General features: G+C 36.7%; 2 protein-coding genes and 1 pseudogene across 2 annotated transcripts in view; 1 reads left to right on the forward strand and 2 right to left on the reverse strand.

The window, feature by feature from the left end:
- LOC100880577 (uncharacterized) overlaps nucleotides 1–23716 on the reverse strand; it is a 789502-nt gene that overhangs the window by 125004 nt on the left and 640782 nt on the right. The window lies entirely within an intron of this gene.
- Nucleotides 6192–7729, forward strand: LOC143264090 (uncharacterized; annotated as a pseudogene).
- LOC143264091 (uncharacterized) lies at nucleotides 13094–18261 on the reverse strand. The gene is made up of 4 exons (XM_076529587.1): nucleotides 17732–18261; nucleotides 17336–17635; nucleotides 13679–16182; nucleotides 13094–13413 (listed from the first exon to the last, which is right to left on the reverse strand). Exons 1-4 carry the CDS (start codon nucleotides 18259–18261, stop codon nucleotides 13094–13096), a joined length of 3654 nt encoding a protein of 1217 aa, XP_076385702.1.

Genomic DNA, 23716 nt, shown 5'->3' on the forward strand with positions numbered 1-23716 from the left:
GCCTCGGTAAATAACACGATTGAGGATTGTCGCAGCACCTTTTACACTCGGCCGATAAATCGGAGGAGATGTTCCGGTGGAGACTCGCACGAAGTCGAGATCAGGTTGAGACACCTAGGAGTTCGTCTAGAGGAGTTTGTTGGGGCTCAAGACTTGCTCTGATGCCGGACGCCTGATTCCAACAGTACTGATCCGATCGTGTAATTCGCGACGCGAATAGTACAGTAACACACAAATTGACCTTGTCGAGCAACTCGGGAAAAGCCAAAAGGTGCCTGCACTATGAGACTCATGCACTGATTGAGAACAACCAGAAGATGCCAGCAGGCACAATATGTGGGCTGGGCGACACTTCGGTTACCCAAACTGACAAGAATCCGATTCGAACAAATTAACCTCCAAACAGAGCGAAAGCTGTGCCACGCGGTCATGTCCACCTCTTCACAAAGGCATTTGAGAACAACCAAGGAGTAGCGGCAGGGCACTTTCGTGAGCTGGGCGATACTCTGGTTACTCAAACGAGTCTGTGAGCTGTGCCTCGATCAGACATGGCAGAAATCATACAATTCTACACCAGCGAGACTACCTCTCGCAAGGGCACACAGGTACAATTAGGAGATTCGGCGGGACACTTTACGTGGGCCGAGCGACACTTCAATTGCCTATATGAGCCTGAGAGCTGTACCACGCCAAAATGTACAATTGAAATGATTTCAGTCGCTATTCACAACTGCGGGAATAACGACGAAAATTATTAAAGAGAATCGACTTTCAATCAACCGTTACTTACCACAACTTTACCCAAAGAATTTAGAAATTACCTATTCGGTTATTCGCTTTAATACAAATCAATATTAATGTTCTGACTACTACGCTGTTCACGATCGACTAATTGTTCCGAAATCTTACTCTGACTGTGCCACCGTTCGGCTTAAACGATCGACTCCTCGGTTTGAGGTGTTTACGCGTTGCGGACAAATTGTCGGCTTGACGAATCTATCAGGTCGGTTTGACCTCGCAATCGCGTACCGTGTTTCGCAGAATAGATTTTTCTTGAACCGACTCGATTTGCTTCCAGACGTAGAGTGACGAATTTGATCCTCGCATCGACCTCCTTCGATCGCTATCGAGTGGAGATCGATGCGCACGAGTTACGAGACACTGATTCATTATTAATTAAGCCTGTGGCCTGTACGAACGGACAAAAGAATTAAAAGAGACGTGCTTATTTCAAAGTATTGTGTATTTATTTTAAAAATCATCCGATCATCCCGTTACATAACTGGCGCTGCGGACAGGATACTGCGAGGCTGTCGAATCCGGATTCTTCTCCAATTGTGTGACGAAAATCAATGACGAGGAAGCAGCTGGTGTTTCAACCCCATTGTCGCAGTGTCAATACGATCAGGCCACCTTTCGGCACTGGCATAGAAGAGTAAGTCTTTGAAATTTCCTATCTATACGTGTATATATCGTATCCCCAATTTTACCCTTATCCAATACGATTGATCCCGTACATTAACTTTGACCGATCATAAATAAGTGTAAGTGAAATAATGGCTCAACTAACATTTGATGAATTTAAAATGAGATTATCTGTATGGCGCGACGCGATCCCAATGTACGAGGGAGGGACAAGACTTCTGTCTCATTTTATCCAAACGTGTGATAAATTCACTGAAAATCTTACAACAAACGATAATGCGATCAACGAGTCGTTGTATGCTCTTATCAAATCAAAACTACGCGGAGAGGCACTTGATTTGGTAGTTGTTAATAAACCCATAGACTGGCCCCAATGTAAGACACTCTTAATTAATAGATATAGCGACTCTAGCTCGGAAGAATTATTATTTAACCGACTCAGTACTTGTTATCAGCAAACCAATCAAACGTATGAACAATACGCTGACGAAGTCAAAATTCGTTTGTACAAGCTAAAAGAGCATGTACAATTAAATAATCAGGATAACAATATAATTGCTATGAAAGGTAACTTTTATGATTGTTATATTGCGAAAAATGTATTTATTGATGGAATTAAACAGTCGTACCATTCACATCTGACGCATTTTGAATTGACTGATATCGAGGATTGCCTAACAAAATGTAGAAAATAGGATAACTACGAGCAACAAGCAGCCTTTCTTACCATCATGAGACAACGCGAAAGTAAACCCAAAACGAATATATTTAATACAGCAGGAATTTCGAGGAATACTAATCTATTTACACACGGAACCTCTGGAAACATGAACCCGTTTCAATAACGTGTAGCTATTGCACAGAAACCATTTGCACCAATAACCTTTGAAAACAGTAATAATTATAGACCAAATAATAATCAACCTAGGAATCAAAACCCTCAGCCTACACCTATGTCGATTAGTACAAGAAATACTAATAGACCGAGTAATAACTTTAATAGGCCCAATAACAATTTCATACGTCCAAGCAATAATTTTACAGCGAGGCCAAATAATTTCTTCAGAAGTACAGGACCCCCAAACTTTATAGCAGAGGAACTTAATCATCAGGGAGAACAGCAACAAAATTTAGAAATTCAGGAAGAAGTTGATCACGAAAATTTTCCACTCGATCCCGATGTAGACCAAGAAACGTAGTAAACCTAAATTCTATTGTAAATTCGCCTGAACTTCCACACATTATCACGACTGACCCGCCGCTTAAAATTCTTATTGATTCCGGAGCGTCTTCATCAAATATTAATCCCGAAATAGCCTATCGTCTAGTTTCCAAGTATATTTTCCCATATAATTTCGAAATCAAATCAGTGCATAAAGTAACAAAGGGTACACGTGCACTCACTTTTCCGATTTTACGCGAATTAGGAGACGAAACACCTATCACTTTTCTTATAGCGCAGTGGCATTCCACTTACGATTGTCTAATTGGAAACAAAGATTTGCAAAAATTAGAAGCGAATATAAACTATAAAACTCAAATATTTAGTACGACGAAGTTTGAAATAAACTATTTAAATAATATACCGGATAAATGCAAGACCGCTGGAATGAATCATCATCGAGAAGTAATAACACAGATAAGGACAAGTCACATGAACAGCGAGGAAGGGGATAAGATCACAAGTCTGTGCCATGGATATAATGACTGTTTCTATAATGAGAATGAGAAATTATCAGCCACTAGTGCAGTCAGCCACAGTATCCGAACAAAAGATGAATATCCAATTTACGTCAAAAGTTTTCGCTACCCATATCATTTAAAACAGGAGATACAAGAACAAATAAGAAAACTACTAAGAGACGAAATAATTCGTCCTAGTAATTCGCCTTACTTACTCTTCGCCAGTTTGGATCGTACCAAAAAAGAGTGATGCAAGTGGAAGGAAGAAATGGAGAATGGTAATCGATTATCGTAAGCTGAACGACAAAACTATTGAAGATAAATATCCACTCCCGAAGATGGATGACATTTTAGAAAATCTGGGTAAATGTGCTTATTTTAGTACATTGGATTTAGCTCAAGGCTTTCATCAGATTCCTGTACACGAAAATTCTATAGGAAAGACGGCTTTTACAGTAGAAAATGGTCATTATGAGTATTCTCGAATGCCCTTTGGGTTGAAGAATGCGCCCGCATCATTCCAGAGGATGATGGACAAAGTTCTTATGAAATATTTGCACAAATTCTGTTTTGTCTACATAGACGATATTGTAGTATTTTCAAAATCATTGCAGGAACATTTACAGCATCTAAAGCTCATATTTGATGAATTAACACTTTATTGACCGGTCGTTTTTGAGGCTGCCAGTCACTAAGTACCGGCTGAGTCGCGCGCGCACTTAATCCCAGTACCGGCTAAATTTTCGCTATTCATTGTGTTGTGCTTATTCCTTTTGTTTTAAAGGAATGTAATTTTATTGATATTTATACTTTATTTTGCATTTATTTTATATAATAAAGGGCCATATAAACTAACATTCATAAAATAAATTCAAGGTAACAGTAATTCAATTTTTCGACAAGCGTTGGCAATCGAAAAGCCTATTAATAGACTACCGGTCGACAAGCATTGGCAATGAAAAAGCCGATAAATAGGCTACCGGTCGATAAGCGTTGGAAATCCAAAAGCCGATTAATAGGCTAGCGGTAGATAAAGTGTTAAGAACGTACGGTTTAAAAATACAATTAGATAAAAGTGAATTTTTACGAAAAGAAGTGCCGTTTTTAGGACATATTATCACACCTCATGGAATTAGACTGAACCCAGATAAAATTGATGCCATAACAAAGTATCCCTTACCAACTACGCAAAAGGAGGTTAAAGCAATTCTAGGACTCCCCGGTTACTACCGGAAGTTTATTAGAGATTATGTAAAAATAACCAAGCCTCTCACGAAGGTGCTTAAAAAGGGAGAAAAAATCGATTGCGAGAATAAAGATTTCATCGAATCATTTAATAAATGTAAAGAATTAATCACCAACGCGCCCATATTAAAATATCCCGACTTTGAAAAACAGTTTCACATCACTTCAGACGCATCGAGCGTCGCGATCGGAGCTGTCTTATCGCAGGAGGGACACCCCATATCATACTATTCAAGGACGCTGAATACAGCCGAACAAAATTACTCTACAATAGAAAAGGAGCTACTAGCCATAGTAGAAGCATGTAGACATTTTCGACCGTACATTTATGGAAGAAAGTTCATTATTGAAACTGATCACAAGCCGCTTACTTGGCTCTGGTCTTTAAAAACGCCTAACTCTCGACTAATCCGTTGGAGGATCAAGTTAGAAGAGTACGATTACGAAGTGAAATACAAAAAGGGTTGCGAAAATAATGTGGCCGACGCTTTAAGTCGGATAGAAATAAACATCGAAGAATCCGAGCAGGACGATGCGTTATCGATGTTACCTCAAGCACCGGACGACACTCCTCTCACTATCGAAGAAATGGATGAAATGCTCGATGATGCAACAGTCCATACTGCTGAAGAGGATCCGGTTTTCTCATTACCCATATCAGATAAGAATATTCATGCATTCAACTACAGTATAATAATCAAACAAGGCAACGATTATCAAGTAAAAACGAATAAAGATAAACTCAAGATACAATATATAGTAAAAATTAATAAGCAAAACGCAGAAACGCAATTGCTTAAATTTCTTAATGAAAATGTAAAACCAGATAAGCAATATGGCATTTACTTTGCAAATGAAGAATTAAAGTTGATTAGGACAAATACCTGCACACCTTCAGTCAATCGAAATAGCTTTATGAAAGAACTCGAAAAATACCATAACCAAACCCATAATGGAATACAAGAAACAATTGCGCATTTTAAGAAGAAACTGTATTCACTTAATATGGATAGAATTATTCAAAATTATATAAATCAATGCGAGACATGTCTTGAGTATAAATATGAAAGAAGACCTTACGAGACGGAAACCTACGGACCTATAATTGCGAAAAGACCGCTTCAACATATACACATGGACATTTTTCATTTCAATAAGGAAAAATTTCTTACCATTATTGATGTTTTCTCTAAATACGCTCAAGCTTATCATTTGCCTGATGGAAATGCCACCACTATATTAAATAAGTTACGACATTTTGCTTCGCATCATAATTTTCCCGATAAAATTACTACAGATAGCGGTAGCGAATTTAATTCGACCGTATTTAAAGAATTTTGTAGGATTCATAAAATTGACTATCATCAAACCACTATTAACAGACATACGTCAAATGGACCCATAGAAAGATTACATTCTACTTTAAAGGAAAAGTTGAGTATATTAATAGATCAAAATCAGGGGGAAACAACCAAAAGCCACATGACTACAGCTATTCTAATATATAACCAAAGTATACACTCTTCAACAAATTACACTCCATTTACTCTCTTGTACGGTCCCTATGAGGAATTACATAAACATATTATAGAACCCGATAGCGATACCGTTGAAAAATATAACGAAATTAGAAAGAATGAAATTTTACCGTTCTATGAAAAATTATACCAAAAACAACTAGAACAGCAGCGTTTACCTAACAATTCAGATAAAACGTTGGAAAGTAGGGAAATGTTCGTTAAAACGCATCAACAACAAGTGATAAAACCGCCCCCCGTTATCAGAGGTTACTTGTAGAGAGACAACAAGGCCCCTCATTAGACTGCCATATACACGGACAGCGACGCCGCTATAATTTAAGAGATGCCAAAAGATTAAGAAAAGTTTCTTCGTTTTTGCAGGAGGATGAAAATAATATTGATCCTGACGATCTCAATTATACTCGCGAAGAGTATCCAAATTGATCCAAATGCAACACATTATAACTATCATCAAGGAACCGGCAGGATTATGGAAAATTATCACTATCTACATTTTTACATAACTAAATATAACGTCTCTTAAACATACTTACAACAAAATTCTTATCAGCTATACCATATTATCTGGACAGAAGGAGCTTAGAAATTCAAGTTTATTTAGGCAAACCGAATCCTTGTGTAACGAAATTTATCAAAATCTACAACAAATTGCACCCCCAAAAGAAAGGGTTAAAAGAGGATTAATAAATGGATTGGGTACAGTAATTAAGTACATTTTTGGAAACCCAGATGCTAATGATCTCGACAAAATAAACAATTATTTGGTTTCGCTCGAACGCCAACAACACGAAAATATATTAATTCTTAGTAAGACAGTAAGCATTATGAATACGATAAGCAATAGCATAAATGGTAACACTGAAATAATTAACAAAAATTTACAAAATCTTGCAAACATTCTTAGTAAACAAAGTACTCGACTTGATCTCTTCGAAGCCATTATTACTCTTATCACACAAGAACAACATTTTCTAAATTTGCTTGAAAAAATTAAAAGATCGTTCGTTTTCTCAGGAGAGGTATTTGACCTAGAAATATTAACTTATGAACAAATGTCAGATATAAAAGCACATTTATTAGAACTTTATTCTCGGAAAGAATTAATGCTACATTACCATAATTTATTGCATTTCCGGTTTATTCAAGGATCAATCGTAACCGCCCCTGACTTCATTATTTATACACTTAAAATCCCGATTCTTAACCCTATCGAATTCTCCTTATTTCAAAGACTTGCTACAATCAGCCATAACAATCAAACAGAAATTATAATCACACCATGGAAACTAACAAGACCGACAGTCCAATTATTTGCTTATAAATGTCAACTAATATATGATCATGATTATCTATGTTATCGAATTATCACAGAAGAGATCAGACCAATCTACATCTTAACGAATGAACCTCTAGTATTGGCGTATCAGCTATCCAATAATTCGGCACTAATATCATGCAATTATCCGATAACTATTGAATACAACAAAAACAAAACCATCCTCCAGGGAACATACTTTGTCCAAGGAAACGATGTACAAGTACAAGGTCACAATCTTGATAAGAATCTCGGAGAGCTAAAGCAACCAGAAATCTTGCCTCTAATCATCAAGAATCATCAACTGAATTTGGAACCTTTGAAAACCTTAACCACACCTACAATAAACATACCTACATTTCAAAAGCCTGGAATTGAATTTTATATGTCTGTAACCAGTGTCGCAATTATATCTTTAATCATTATAGGCCTCTTAATCTACTTCATATATAGGAGAAAAAGCAAAGTACGACAACCTACCCAAACAATCCATAACGAGGACGTCATTGAACTTTGGCAGGGAGGAGTTATGTGACCACCTGCAGTCCGGCCTTATCGCCACCGGCGCACAGTGGGCCAGAACGGCGAATTAGCTGTTCATTTGTCAAAAATTTGATTTTCCTGGATCGATATGAAACGAACATATATCGCTTGCTAAATATATGGCGAATTCAAAACCGATTAAAGTAATGAAATTCGTTAAAAATTATAGTCATGACAAGCATTCAAAGATCAGACTTTTATGAATGCTATTTTTCACCGAAAAATTTACTCTTTTTCATATTGATGCCCTGGCAAAAGTATTAAACATTTTTGCAAAATTTTTTTTTCTTTAATAAACAGCATATGTTTATATTGAGAATACATATGCCGTGACAAATTATTAGCTGTAGTTTATTTACAAAATAATTCTCAATGAACTAAAGATTATTTTCATAGTCTTTCATCTTTAGCAAGGGATATCTTTAAAAGTGCAAAGAATTGCAGGCTCTATCATAGTGCAAAATTTTCAGCAGGATTTCCTTATTTTAGTCCAAAAGGATTCATGTCCCCCCTCGTCCCACCGCAGAAGTTATTATTGTTTGAAGCGTCGCGTGACACACGCTTCAGCAACACGTAGGTATATATTGTGTATTTAGTCGAATAGACATTACTATATTTTATTATATATTCTGTAAGTATATTAATTAATTCATTCGATTTTATTTCAAGAATATGCAATGGCAACATTTAACTTATATGTAGAAGAGTACGACTGGTTTTATATGCCATTAAGTTTGCACAAAATATTATTGCATGGTGCAGATATAATACAAAGTGCTGGGTTGCCCATTGGAAACCAGCTTGAAAGCCTTCATTGTAAACCTTCTTGTTTTCTGAAGAAGCAATGGAGACACGAAACAAAGATTTCTGAGATATTAGAAGAGACCACACACGAAAATTTTCGCAATTAGAAACATTGACGGACCTTTTTCAGACTTTATTATATACGTCCAATATTTTAATATCTTCAATTTCGGCAGAAGACAGAAAAATTTATAAAACACTTTCGCGTTTTAATATTTTCAAGAATGAAATAGAAAAATTAATGTTACAAGAAGACCTACAAGACGATGACGATGATACATAAGTAATAATAAATAAATTTTATTTTTATTCATAAAAATTGTTTCCATGTTAAACTTATGTTTACGTTAATAAAAATTATGCTTATAAACTGAACGTCCACATTAAGAGTATAGTATATTCACTAACTTTTTGAAATATAACGCTTATTTTTGTTTTATTTTTAATTTTTTTGGCAAGAAAATAATCCGGTGTGATTAAATGTAATAATAATACTTGTTTTAAATGCTGGAACGACACAGCGACCGCTATACTTTCGTTTGAAGTCTTCAAATAGCGCTACAATTGGCTATGAACAGCTAATTCGCCGCGCTGGCCCACTGTGCGGCGGGATGAGGCCCCGCCGTAGACGAAACAAAAGATAAGAGCCGTGGGTACCATCGCCTCGGCGACGAGGCACTGATTCATTCTTATTGTTAATTAAGCCTGTGGCCTGTACGAACGGACAAAAGAATTAAAAGAGACGTGCTTATTTCAAAGTATTGTGTATTTATTTTAAAAATCATCCGATCATCCCGTAACATAACTCACGCATAATTAGTGAAAGTAGGGTAAATACTCTACCGGTAACCCCATGAAATAATGATCACGACGTATGCGCGGAGTAGGGATACCCCATATCGCGGCAATACATGAACTGATATATAAGGTGTTCTTATATTATGTAACCATCACGGTTACAACTCTTGTTTTACTACATCGACCAATAATCCTATTTTTTTTCGAAATTGTTGTAGAATATTTTTTTTTCTCTCTTCTCGAATTTTTTTTAAATCTAATGAATGTACGGACCATTGTTGGAAGGGTAAATTATATGCAATATGTAAAAGGCATTCGAAACATCTTATCCATGCATGGAGAGTGGAAAGGCCAAATGAATAATTGGTGACGTTGCATTCTTTTGATTTTATCAAATCTAAATTATTCATTTCGGTTGGCTTAGCATTACAAATATAACATCGCATTGCGGATTTTGTATTTGTAAGCGCATTGCAAATTTTATTGTCTACCATAGTAAGAAGCATTATATATTCTACTTGTATGTTATTTATTTTAACTGGCTTTAAATTTTCTATTTCATTATTTATTGAGTTTATTGTTTCATCAATAAGTTGTTGTGTTTCTTTCATAAATTCAAAGGGTCTCGGCGCATAAGATACACTTTTTGGCCCCGGAAAAAAAATTCAAAAAAACCATATGGATCATGTAGCCTGCTTCGAGTAGACCACGCGTACCCATGTTTGGCGTTCCAAATCACCGTCGTCGCTCCAGAAGAGGAGGAAATGTCTCCCGAGCGCACAGTGGCGTAAAACGGCGAAAACGTGGACAAAAGTCAAAAAATGAAAATCGCAATTCTTGAAATCCGTTTAATGGAATTAGTTTATAAGGAATCTGTGCATACTGTTTTCACAGTTTTAATGACTCTATTACTACCATTTCGAAGATATGAGCCTCCAAAGATGAACATTTTTTAAAGTCAATTTTTCCGGGTAAAGTTTAACATAATGCTGTTCATTATTTTTTAAATATTATGTTCATCCACTATTATCGGCTGTTTATATGATACTTTAACATTATAATTATGTAAATTGCACAACAAAATGTTTATTATTAACACTGATATGAAAAAACATAAACCATAGTCATATTTAATGTTTGTGTAAGGGAAAAGTTGTGAATTCCACCTCGGTTCACCTACCAAATAGGCTTAATTGAAAGCTGGAAGCTTCCGGAACAAGAATCTGTAACGATATCTTGCGGTAATTTGCGGTTTTCTGAGTTATTCACATTTATGTTCACGCGCGCGCCCTATTATCATACGTGACAACAGCGGTTTCGAACGTTTTTCAAATATGTCGTCGCTGACCGTTGCAAAATGTCTTGTTTTGTAGGTGAGATTTCAATATCCACACCCATATATATATATTACATATTAGATATTTAAACATTATTAAATAATTTAAAAAATAAAAATTTATTTGCAATTTCTGATAATAAAAAATGAATTTGCTAATGAAAAGAATATTATTATGATAGTTCAAACATTCAAGTTTAAAATGCAAAAAAATTTAATTAATTTCGATAAATTGTTTACGAGATAAAAATTCATACGTACTAGTTAACTAACCGTATTAGTTAACTAACAAATCAAAATTCGATTTTTAACACAAAAAATTAATTTGTAACACTAATATAATCATTTTATCTAAAAACATTTAAATAATTTATCTCAGAATCGAAGATATTAGTTTTGTCCACGTTTTCGCCGTTTTTCGCCAGTGTGGAGCGGTCGAAGTACATCGGACATACGGCGACTTGAAATGCTCATATCTCACCCGTGTTTAGGGCTACAGAGCTAATCGAGTGTTCTTTGGAAAGCTGGAGAAACGTACTTTCTGACGCGTGTATCAAGTATTAAGAAAATAGCGATGAAGATGCTACCGAGTGGAGGAACTGAAATTCATTGATTGCACACAAATGCATTCGACGGACCACTCTAGCTACACGCTCAATGTGTGCCCCCCTTCGAGGCGAACAAAATGCGATATCCCAATCAAAAATCCATTGGGGGTCCGATACTTTAATTTCGAAAAAACCGTAGATGGTCGCACCCGATTTTACACATTTCGCACACCTACCACCATATAAGCATGAGAAAGCCGTTCTGGTACGAAGAGCTCCGTTAACTGCGCAACCGGGCGCAGAATCTACGGGAGGTACCGAGCATGGGCCAAGTACAAGATGGCAGCGGCCACATGTGAGCAGCAGCCTACTGTCCGCTTTCCATTCGGGCACTCACACCAATATCGCCGAATTCCTTCAACCTGGTCCATTTTCGGTTCGTAATCAATGTAGAGCCGGTAAGGTACGGTATGTAACGGTACGCGACGCGACTAATCTAACGGAAACGCAACGCAAATACTTAACAAAACGCGACGCAGTTATTCTAACGGAACGCAACGCGACGAAACGCGACGGAACGCGACGAAACGCGACGAAACGCGACGAGACGCGACGGGACGCGACGAGACGCAACGAAACGCAATTATACTAAACGCAACGGAATCTAACGCACTTAAACTTATACGAGACGCGATTTAATTCTACACGCGGAACGATTCTGTATCGGCGACCGTCTAGAGAGAGAAAGCGAGAAATTGCGCGACAAACACGAAATGTCCGGTACGACAAACATGCACTTTACGTTCTACTCCCGTACCAAGAGTTCGCGAAATCGAGACGTGGGAGGGTACAATATTGGCAAAGGCCTACTCGAGACGATACTTTAATTGTAGCTTACGCTGTACTATTCCCCGGTACAGGTTCGGTGATCCGGCCGAGTGGCGATTCGAGAGATCGAGAAGCGATCTCTCGACGACACGAAAAAGTCCGGGCGTCGGGATCCGCGACCGTCCCGGACAGGGGCCCCCGGGTTTCTTTACCCTTCTAACTTAAGCTAATTTCCCTACGATACAAAGCCACTCCGGTCACACTTTGCAGAACCTGCCCGTGAATGGCAAACCAGGTGGTCTACAACCCACGATATGACGATCTCGATTTCGCGCTCTTTACAAATATATAGCGGTAATTGAGGGGGCTTACCAAGGTGTCCAGACACTGGGTGCGGAAACTCGGGATTTCTCCTCTCGGATCGATAATAGAAACGTCAAAAAAACACTCGGCAATTGCCAGATACAGAATAGGGATCCGCGAGCCCTTGCGCCGGTATTAGGACACCTCGTAGCCTACCCCCACCCTCTGCCGGAGTTTCCGAATTCTGTCGAAGTCTTCTTCGGCAGGGCTTCTTCCGTCTCCGCAGCCTCTCTTCTTCTATCGTAGGACCGGAGCGGGGAAGCGGCAGGGAATCGGCACTTTCCTTCGGCGTACGTCGGTTTCTCGCTGGGTTCTCTCCTCTTACTCCGCTGTCTCTCTTCGTCTATCGGAGGATCCGAGCGGGGTAGCGGCAGAGCAGCGGCGTTTTCCCTCGACGTACGTCGCTCCTTCGTTGACAGTGACATCATTCTCCGGCGGTACATATAAAATAGTATAGCGGCAGAATTTGTTCTTACGATATTATACGCGCTTCGTTCTCTCTCTAGACGGTATCTGACGGCGACCTATGATCCGTCCGGTCTCCCGAGAAGGCTCCTTGTGACGGGTATAAAATACCACGTCACACTATGTTATAATTCGTAGGTTTCTTGCGCCGCAAGTTATATCTACGTTCGTTTTCTTTTTGATTATTTTCAATATTTCTTCACGCAACGCTTCTGACTTCCTCTAAATTCCGATTATCTTCCGAGTACGTTTCCAAAATCGCCCGCACATTATCACTGACCTGACCGGTTTGATTGAGTCCAAAAAGTAGCTTGCTCGGAGTTGATCCAGTTGATTTGCATAGAGTGTTGTTTAAGGTGTATTCGACAGACTTGAGAGTGAGACACCACTTATTCGGAGCAGTTGCTAATTTTGCTATCATCGGGGCTATCACTCGATTATATCTTTCTATCTGTCCGTTAGCTTGCGGTGTTCCGACTGCTATCAATATGTGGTCTACTCCCTCACTATCCAAGAATTCTTTAAAAATACCGGACGTAAAACATGTTCCCCTGTCGCTAATTATTCGCCGCGGCTTGCTGTAATTTCTAAAGTATTCACGCAAATATCTAATGGTTTCTTCGCTTTTGGTAGACTGACGCGTATAGTTTAATAAATTTCGTGAAGCTATCAATTATGGATAATATAAATTTGTATCCTCGACCACTTTTCTCGAGGGGCCCAAAATGGTCTATGTGAAGTGTGTGAAACGGAACATTTTTTTTGGAGACACTATGCAAGTAACCTTCGGACTTTCCTTCAATGGGTGAAAACTCGATACAGCGCAAGCAGTTTTGAATATGATTTTTAATTTTATCACGCATTTTCGGGAACCAATAGACCCTTCCGACATATTCGAAAACCTTATCCGCACCAATATGACCCAACTCGTCATGCCCAGATCTAATTACGTTTGTTTCCATACACTCCGGTACATAAAATAATAGTTTGTTCATTTTTACTTTTCTATAAACTAGTCCGTCTCTTAATTCGAAAAGTTTGTCTTCGCTATCTTCCAACCTTCGCCGAATCTCGAGAATTTTTGGGTCTTGCATTTGTTTAAGGGACATTATACGATCAAAGTTATTCGTTTCTAAAGTATGAATGCCATGACACCTGCTTAATGCGTCGACGTGGCCCATTTTACTGCTCGCTCTGTGTACTATTTTGTATTCGTAATTTTCTAAAAATAGGGCCCAACGATAAATTCGCGGGTTAACGCTCTGTTTACTTAGCGTCAATCGAAAACTATCACAATCGGTAACTATTGTAAATGGAATTCCGTATAAGTAAATGTGAAATCTTTTTATGGCGTAGACTACTGCCAAACACTCTAGTTCGAAACTGTGGTATTTGGATTCTGGGACGGATGTTCGTTTGCTAAAATAAAATACTGGCTTAAATATATCGTCGGATTGTTTTTGAGATAAAATAGCTCCATACCCGTTTGCACTGGCGTCGCAATGTAATTCTGTTTCTAAGTTAGGCGCGTAAATGGCTAAGACCGGTTCACTAGCTAATCGTTCTTTTAATGTTTCGAAAGCTTGCAATTCTTCGGTTCCAAAACAAAATTTTGAATTTTCCCTTAACATATCATATAGTGGTTTTGCGATTATTGAAAAATTACGTATGAAACGGCGAAAGTAGCTAGCTAGAGAAACAAATCTATGTACATCTTTTGTAGATTTCGGAATAGGATAACATAAAACTGATTCTATATTTTCTTTGCTAGGACGAATTCCGTAATTGTCAATTAAATAGCCTAAATACGTGATCCGGGTGTATAGAAATGAACATTTATCCCATCGGAATTGTAATTTATATTTACTGGCTAAGCAAAATACTTTTTGTAAAATATCTAAGTGTTCCTCGATAGTGGATGTAGCAATCAATATATCGTCCAGGTATAATAATATTTCGTTATTGAAGATCAGGGTTTGAAAAATGTCGTTTAAATATTTTTGAAAAACGCGTGGTGCATTGGTAAGACCAAAAGGCATTCTCAAATATTCGAACTGTCCCAAGGGTGTGACGAAAGATGTGTACTTGATCGAGTTTTCAGCCATTTTGACATGATGGAAGCCATTACGTAAATCTAATTTCGAAAAATATTTCTTATTATTCAATCGATCCAAATGATCATCGATTAATGGGGTCGGATAATTATTTTTTATCGTAATCTTATTTAGTTCGCGATAGTCGATACATAATCTAACACCACCTGTCTTTTTCCGAACTAATACTATAGGACTTGCGTATGGTGAGTTACTTGGCCGAATAATATTTTCCTTCAAAAGCGTGTCCAGTAGCTCTCGCAATTTTTCTTTATCCGCAAACGAGAAGCGTCTCGGTCTATAACTTACGGGTTGCGACGATTTTAATTCGATGGTCATTTCGATTGGAGAGGTTTCTGCACCGTCGCGAACGATATTTTCCGACGATTCGATACAAAGCTTTTCAATAGACGACGAAAGATGCGATAGCTCTGGGTTTATATTAATATTCTCAACAGTCGTGGTCGGGTGATCCATGTAATTGATCTGCAAAATTTGTTCGATATGATTATCTCGTTCTTCCCGGTTTGTTTTTTGTATTTCGAATTTTTTACCTAAGGTTACTGTTATCGAGGGATTCAGTAAATAATCACGCCCCAGAATGGCTGTGTAAAACATTGTATCGTCCGGTACTACTAAAAATCTTAATACAAAGGTAGAATTTTCGATTTTAACTCTACTTTCAAAAATAGCTTCGACTCTCAACGGTGAGCCGTTAATACCACTAAGCGATTCGGCGTTATTATAACAATTACGAAATTCGGCGGGAATCAAGGACGACTTAATTAAGCTGACTGGAGAACCAGAATCTATCATCGCGGATATATTATAATTACATGTGCTACCGTCCTGGCGATCTAGTGTAAACTGCATGGGGACCATGAATGCCGAGTGCGGCGACGTCGGTTGCACCAGGTTCGTCGTTGCGGATGCTGCGGAGCCCCGTGCTGCCGTTGACGAAGAGCCACGGGTTGAAGATGCAGCGGCCGGAAAAGTGTGCGTTGCTACCGGTGTCTGCTGATTCCTTGGACAATTGCCGATCCTGTGTGTCCGGCTCCCACACCTGAAGCATGAGCCCCAATCCCGCAACGGCTGCTGGCAATCTATCCTTCGGTGACCCACCTTGTTGCAATTATAACACCTTAACTCTGCACGCCGATGTCCTGAACTTTCGTCCGCCCTTGCTGCTGTATTTCTTTGTACAGTGAATATTCGATATGTGCACAAATGATCTGTACGATATGTGCACCAAAGTTATCCCCACCACTGGGGGGAAGACCCCTTCAGACGCCAAGAAGCTCGATCGCCGAGAAATGTAACATGATCCGGAGTCGGGTATATCCGTGAAGCAATACATATGCAAATATAAAACTTTTTTATTTTTGATTTTTTCGAGAACCAACTTTTACCAATAGATTCTTTACATTTTTCTGATTAAAATGAGACCAAACACGACATAATTTGGGCTATATTTACTGGTTTAGGTTTAATTGATGATGAAAGTTTTTCACGTCGAAGAGGATAGCGAGTCAAAAAGAAAGAGACGCTACGATCGTGGCAGTTGGCAAACATCAAAAGTCTATTCAATTGTTCACAATTCTAATACGTTGCTAACTTTTTTATTTTTTATCAAATTTTTATAAAACTTTCTCTGTCATGTTCGTGACATTTTCCTAATTAAAATGAGACCAAACACGACGTAATTCGAGTTATATTTACTTGCAATATCTTATTAGAGTAAAGTCATCGATGTACGCGTAACATTTGAAATTACAAGCAAATATGTCCCGAAGTACATCGTGTTTGGTCTCATTTTAATGAGAAAAATGTCACAAATATGATGGAAAAAGTTTAAAAAAAAAAAAAAAAAAAAAAATAAAAAAGTTTTATTCTTGCCTTAGGAGTGTCCTTCTGGTAGGTCACTGTTTGTTTACGTTCAGTCTCCTTCGCTCGAAATGTAGGAACTGTACGATATCTGCACCAGTTCGACGTTCGGCAAAACATCAATCAATGTAGGAACTGTACGATATCTGCACCAGTTCGGTCCCGAGAATGGTGCACATATCGAACATGTACTACACATAGTCTAAATTATTTAGTGTTTAGTCTTATTTTAATCAGAAAAATATGAAGAATCTATTAGTAGAAGTTGGATAACGAAAAAATGGAAAATAAAGAACTTTTACTCTTGCATTAGTATTATCCCTTACTATGTTTCCGTTTGTTTACATTCGGTATCCTTCGCTCGCTGTCCTTTTCTAGGTTCGGCAAAACATCAATCAATGTAGGAACTGTACGATATCTGCACCAGTTCAGACCCGAGAATGGTGCACATATCGAATATTTACTGTACCTCCTTCCTTTCTCGATCTACTTTAGAAGGATCCAACGTCAATTTTGAAAATGCCTTCAGTATTTGGTCTGTAGACGAGAAACAGTGCATCCTTGCCTGGTTTCGCAATTCGACGTCCGACACCCCATCAATGATCACGTCGATCAGTTCTTCCTCGTCAACCTGCACATCCTCGGCCAAAGTTAATTTATCGTAAAAATAGTCAGCGAATGATTCGGTTTTCTTCCACACGCGATCTTCTAATTTCCGTCTTAATTCTAGTTTTTTTGGTCGATGATCAAATAAATTTCTCAACCTTTCGAAAATTTCTGACACACTCAAGTAAATGTTGCTTGCTCGCGCACGGAACCAATTCAACGCTTTTCCTCTTAAGCGTTGGTGAATTACTAACCTCATCGAATTCTCGTCAAGGATGTATGTTTCCCGTAAAAGTGTGGCTTGTTGTTGCCAATTCGCAAAACTGTCTCCTTCACCAGAAAATTCGTTCAACATCTCGGCCACATGTCGAACATTAACTCCGCGCGCGGAAAATTCGCTAGCGTCGGACCGCGGTGTATGCACTTCCCTTTCGGAACGTAAAAGTCTTAGTTCGCGTTCTAATAGTTCTTTTTCGCGACGAAGCAGATCTAACTCGCGGGCACTGATACGAGAGTCTTCTACTACATCACCACCTGAGCAATCGTCTTGGTCAAGAATTGCTTCATCTTGTTCCAAGGTTGTGTTCCGTTCCGACGGAGCGTCTAGTTGCACGCGCAATTCTTCCACAAAAGCCGGAATTTGGTCCTCCCAGTCCGGTACCGCTGTTTGTAAGCGCGTTAACAGCTCGGCCTTTGCACCCGAGGATTTCAAATTTCTCGCCCGCAAAAGACACTTCAACTCCGCAACCGCGAAATCGTTGAGTTCTTCGATTTTCTTCGACATCGTGCTGTCTTTCTTCAATGCCGTACACAAATTATCGCAATATAAAACACCGTTTATCGATCACCGATCTTCTCAAACGCACAAAAGTCTTCAAAAACGCACAAAAATCACAAGTATTTCACAAAATGTTCACAAAACCCGGAATATCGAAATAACTCGAACAATCGCGGCAAAACGTAACTTCGCGACTTGTTCCTCAAAAAAAAATTCGATTTATCCCACTTCTGAACTGTAAGGATGGCTTAAATAAAAATTCAAGAATCGATGTAAACGTGTTTATTCAGGCAACCGTTAACGACTGACGACCGGCTCCCGGTCGTCCGCTCTCTCGTCCGTTAAAACAAGCGACGATCGGCAATAATTCCTACAATGTATATGCATCTCGCATAGCGCACGCTTACAATTCGTTCAATGGTATGATTTAATAATGCTTGCAATTCAACTTTTGCAGAGCTTTCTGTAACGGCAATAAATTCTTTAGGCGGATAACATTTTTTTTTTCTTGCAATAACGTGTAATATGATGGATATGGATTGTTTTTACATTCTGTTGCTTCATATCTGATTGTAATATATTGGAATTTCGATAAATCTGCTGCGACAAACGTGCATAGTGCCTTTTCTGCCGACATCTTCCTTTTTTTAAATATACTACCACTTAAGAAATCTTTCATTTTTTTGTAATCACAATCAGTACTTTCTATATGTTTCAGCAACCGATATTTTTCATGCATTTTATTTTTTTGAAAGCTCATTTTGGTAGCATTCAACAATTCTTGTAATGTAAAGTTAGTTACGAGCGATTTGGCCCTTCTTACCTTCTCTCTCTTGCTGCACTCAGATAATGCCTTCCTTCCTTTGTAGATTTCTACAATACTTGATTTTCTTGCAGGAGTGCCGGTTGATATACATGGTGTGTTCATTGTAAGTGGATAGACGAATTCTCGATGTAACCATTTTTCATTGCGTTTCAAAAATTTATTCTCGATATAATGAGATTCTATCCATTTTCGTTTCAAATTAGAAACAAACTTCTTTAAACTTATGTTCAATAATTTTGAAGTTTCGGATGATATTTTAATTTTTTTACATATTTCATTATGCAAAAATGAATAATCACCCAAATCTTTGGACGCATTCCTCGATATAATAAATAAATCGAAATTTTTACGAAAAGCGTCCATTCTTATTAAATAACAAATAACTAAATAGCAAAGGAAGAATTTTTCAATACAAAAAACACCACATGTAACAAATGTCCAAGTATTTAAATGCTTACCAAATATACGTGAAACATATAATAGAAATTAGAACAATAATTAATGATAACTCCAATAAACGATAATTTAATTATAGTAAATAATGTAAAGTAGGAAAAGAAATAATATAAATAATGTAAAAATATAAACCGAGATAAACACTAAATAAAATCTATGCAAGACTATAACGCTCCAAAAATTTTATTGTTCACTTCGATATGTTTGTGCATCAACTGAATGCAGACTGAAAAAGAAGAACGTTGTAGAACAATTTAACAACCTAAACATTTGAAGTATTTCCATCAAATGTCTTTTGTGTCACGTTTTGGAGAATGGAACTATAAACGTAACCATCGAGAGTGAATGGATCCTATACATACAGCGATGCGAATGGCTTTAAATAATAATAACTAGACAAGTAGGACAAAGTAGGAAATAATTATTGCACAATTATATAGAAGGAAGTATGCTGAACATATTCCATTTTTTTAAATTTTGTGACTACTTGAGGCTCAAAAGATATTCCATAATAATTACTAATAACTTGAAGAATTTTCTGTATTGCATTCAGTGTAACATTTGTAATACATTTTGAACAGTAACTTTAAGTACCACTGCTAATTTGCAGTTTAACGACATGCCTTCCATTTAAAAAAAAATTAAAAAGAATCGTCAGGGTACCTTAAAGAAAAGGGATAATTTTTTTTGCAAAAAATGTTATCTTCAAAACTTCCAACTTTAATTGTCTATTACACATATAGTTTTTATTCAATTTTATTAACTTTTTCATTTCTGAGATTGAGAGAGACTTAACAAGCAATATACATTCAATATACATCTATACGAGAAAGTTGACATTTTGGCGAAATGTCACTAAATTTCTCGATTCAGACCACTGTGCGCACTAACACCTACTTCGCGGCGTGCTGTCGAGATATATATGTATAGAAAAAAAAAATAGCCATACAAACTTTGCCTATGTTCGGCTGTCCAAAGGTTGACATGTTCAAGAAAATCTTTTAATTTTGCGCCGCCTCCGAAAAGGTTGAAATGTATTTAATATACTACCTAATGAGTAAATAGGTTCCATTCATATCTGTTACAGAAATTTCAGATTCATTTCTGTTATAGAGATTATTTTATACTTTTTAGTGCAGTTCGAAGTCGGTGTATTTTTTTTCTTAAAATTATTTTATTTTACGTTCTCTAATTACGTACTATTTAATTTGTTGAGTTCTTGCTATTAAACAACCAAAGTTTATTTAGTTTATTTTGATCAAGCCAATATACTTTTCATATTTTGTTGTCATTTGTTGTTTGTTATCTGTTAAATTCATCATTTTCATTGTTTTATTGAATAAACCTAATTGTTGAAAGATATGGATCTGTGGATTTCACTCCTTAACCGCATATCGCATGAATTCCATATTCTTTAGATTTAGTTATTTGCAAAAAACGAGGCGTTCAGTAGATGAAAGCCGCTCTTTATCTCACGAGCGCTGTTAACGCGCCTGACAATGAGCTCAGTTCCAGAATCATTACAAACATCTGAGATGCCATACAATATTTTACTTTCAGATTTTAATGTTTGATAAATAAATGTAAAAATATAAACTGTTAATTAATATTTCCATCGTTCCACAATCACCGAGTAGAAAAATGATATATTCGCATATCAAATATCGTCGGCACGAGGTATTTCTAGAGGATTTAACATTTAAACCCATGAAAATAAAAATTCGAAACTAATATATATATTATTTTAGCCCGATCAATAAGTATTAACATAGACAAGAATTGTTTGTGATGTTATTGAAATAGGAATATTCTTCCATTGCTTTACGTCATAGTGGCACTTCAGAAAGTCACACTGTAGTGTTCTGCATATCGATCCTACCAGTAAAAACTGTAACGCTTTTTAGTGGTAAGTGTTTTATGTTTCCTTTAATACTTGTATTGTATTGTATTTAGTCATTACATTCTTCTGATGAGTCTTATTTTTATTTGCACGATATTTTCTTATATGTGTAACATCCCTGGGGAAACGTTCTTTTTTCCTATCGCCAACATCACGACAATCTGGTACCCACCGATAGGAATAGCTAGTTATCGACAGTAATTGCCAAAATTATCGACCGTATGTCATGTATCGATTATCGATATATATATATATTATCGATTATATTAATTATCTTATAATTTTGATTTAAAGTAGGTAATAGCTTCCATAAAAATAATTGAACATTAAGTTTGAATCATTAAAACAAGATTATGTATTATTTTATTTTATTTTTCTAATAAATAGTTTTGTATACGAAATTTCCGTTACGCTATGATGTGCCTACGTGCCGCGATACTCGCCCGAAATCCTTGAGATCACCGCTAATCCTAGAAAAGGATAGCGATACTATTTCTATTTACGGCATTATCAAACATTAAATTAATTAATTAACTAAATCAATTTATATTCGTAAAATCAGTCAGTACTAAACTATTCATGGCCGGAACCACAACTATTTTCTTCAATTAAAAAGCTGTAAACCGGAATAGATTCAGCTCTCATAGAATTCGTACGCAGTTAATTAGAAAAGGACAGAAAATGTATTTTTCGCTAAAACATCGTTATACTATTATTTTAATACCGAACTGTTAGTCAGAAATTAAAGAGCGACATTTAAAATATAATTAAACCGTTAAATTTTATAATTAATGCATAATAACGAAATTATATGAAAATTTAGATATTCTGACGTTACAGAAATTCCAGGAATTCGGCGAACCTGCAAGTATAAAAGGGCGAGCGAAACCCGTCTAAAACCAGTTTTCGCAGTCAAGCTAGTTAGAAGTCTCATTGCTAAGAATTTGAATTAATAAAAGAATACTGTTCTCACTTAGCGTCATTTCCGTAATCGATTACACCGCGTTAGATAGTAGTTTAATCTGTCTATTTTTGTGAAAGCGTATTTAGGTGCGTTTAGACAATCTCACTTAGGTCGAGTTCCTCGCGGCGGTAGATTACAAAGCGCTAACATTATAAAATCTATCAAATTTCGTTTATACAAATCTAGATACCGAATTGCTCTTAGATTATAGCGTCGAGCACAAAAATCGAATATCAAATTTAGTTAATATTACGAATGCGAAGTTTGCTTTATCAGAGATCAGAATTAGATACGGTCCAATATAAAGTACTATCCAGCGAGTCTCATACCGTTAAATTCACGATTATCTATTACATATTGTTTAATTTATCAATTTCTATTATTTCTATTATTATTATTATTTCAAGATCCATTTAGTTTCTTTATTCTAATTAATCATTTACAATTTATATACTTTTCTTTATTTTGTTGTTACTGTTTGTTAGTTTCATTTTTATCGTTTTGTTGAATAAGTCATATTGTTGAAAGATATTGACAATATGACATATTGAATCCCACAATCTTTATTTGTAAAATCGAGTCGTTTAGGGGTAAAAGCCGCTCTTTACCTTTTAGCGCTTGTAACAAACTGAACTTAGGTTCCAGGGACGTTACACATGTTTATTTCTATAATTCTCATTACATTAATAGACGCAGGACATAAATCTCAGTTTTAATTTTATAGATAGTTGTGCTTATTTTCCTTTTATTTTTCTTTCAAATGAAATAATTTGAATAAATACCAGTTTAAAAAGAGGAAATGATAACAACCAACATTCATTTTAAGTTTCTTTTTTTTGCCCGATATGGTGAAAATTTATCACAGTCCAAATATACATACATCGTATTTGCAAGGGAAAAAAGTAAGAAAGTGTATATGTTTAATATTAAATTCATTTATATGTACAGAATTTGAAAAGAGACTATAAATAACGTCCCCTGCACACGATGCTTGTTTTCATACTAGCCTGCTCGCTTGTAGCTTTTCATGCATCTATGTAGGGAACGGCGTTGAAAAATGATGTCATTGTGGGCTCCGCTGCTGCTTTGCTTGCAAGATTCTATGGTTGCTTCCATGCAACTATTTTTCTTGCAAATTTTCTAGCCAGCTCACATAACATATCACAGCACATCACGCTTTCATATATTATGATGTCTTATGACAAAAAATAGATTTGATTTAATTTGCTTATGAGAATTAATTCTTTTTATTAGCTTTGATATCTGATAGATATTTATATTTCTTATACATACAAGATACACTAGTCTTGCATGG

Source organism: Megachile rotundata, chromosome 3 (genome assembly GCF_050947335.1).
Source record: "Megachile rotundata isolate GNS110a chromosome 3, iyMegRotu1, whole genome shotgun sequence".
Lineage (NCBI taxonomy): Eukaryota > Metazoa > Arthropoda > Insecta > Hymenoptera > Megachilidae > Megachile > Megachile rotundata.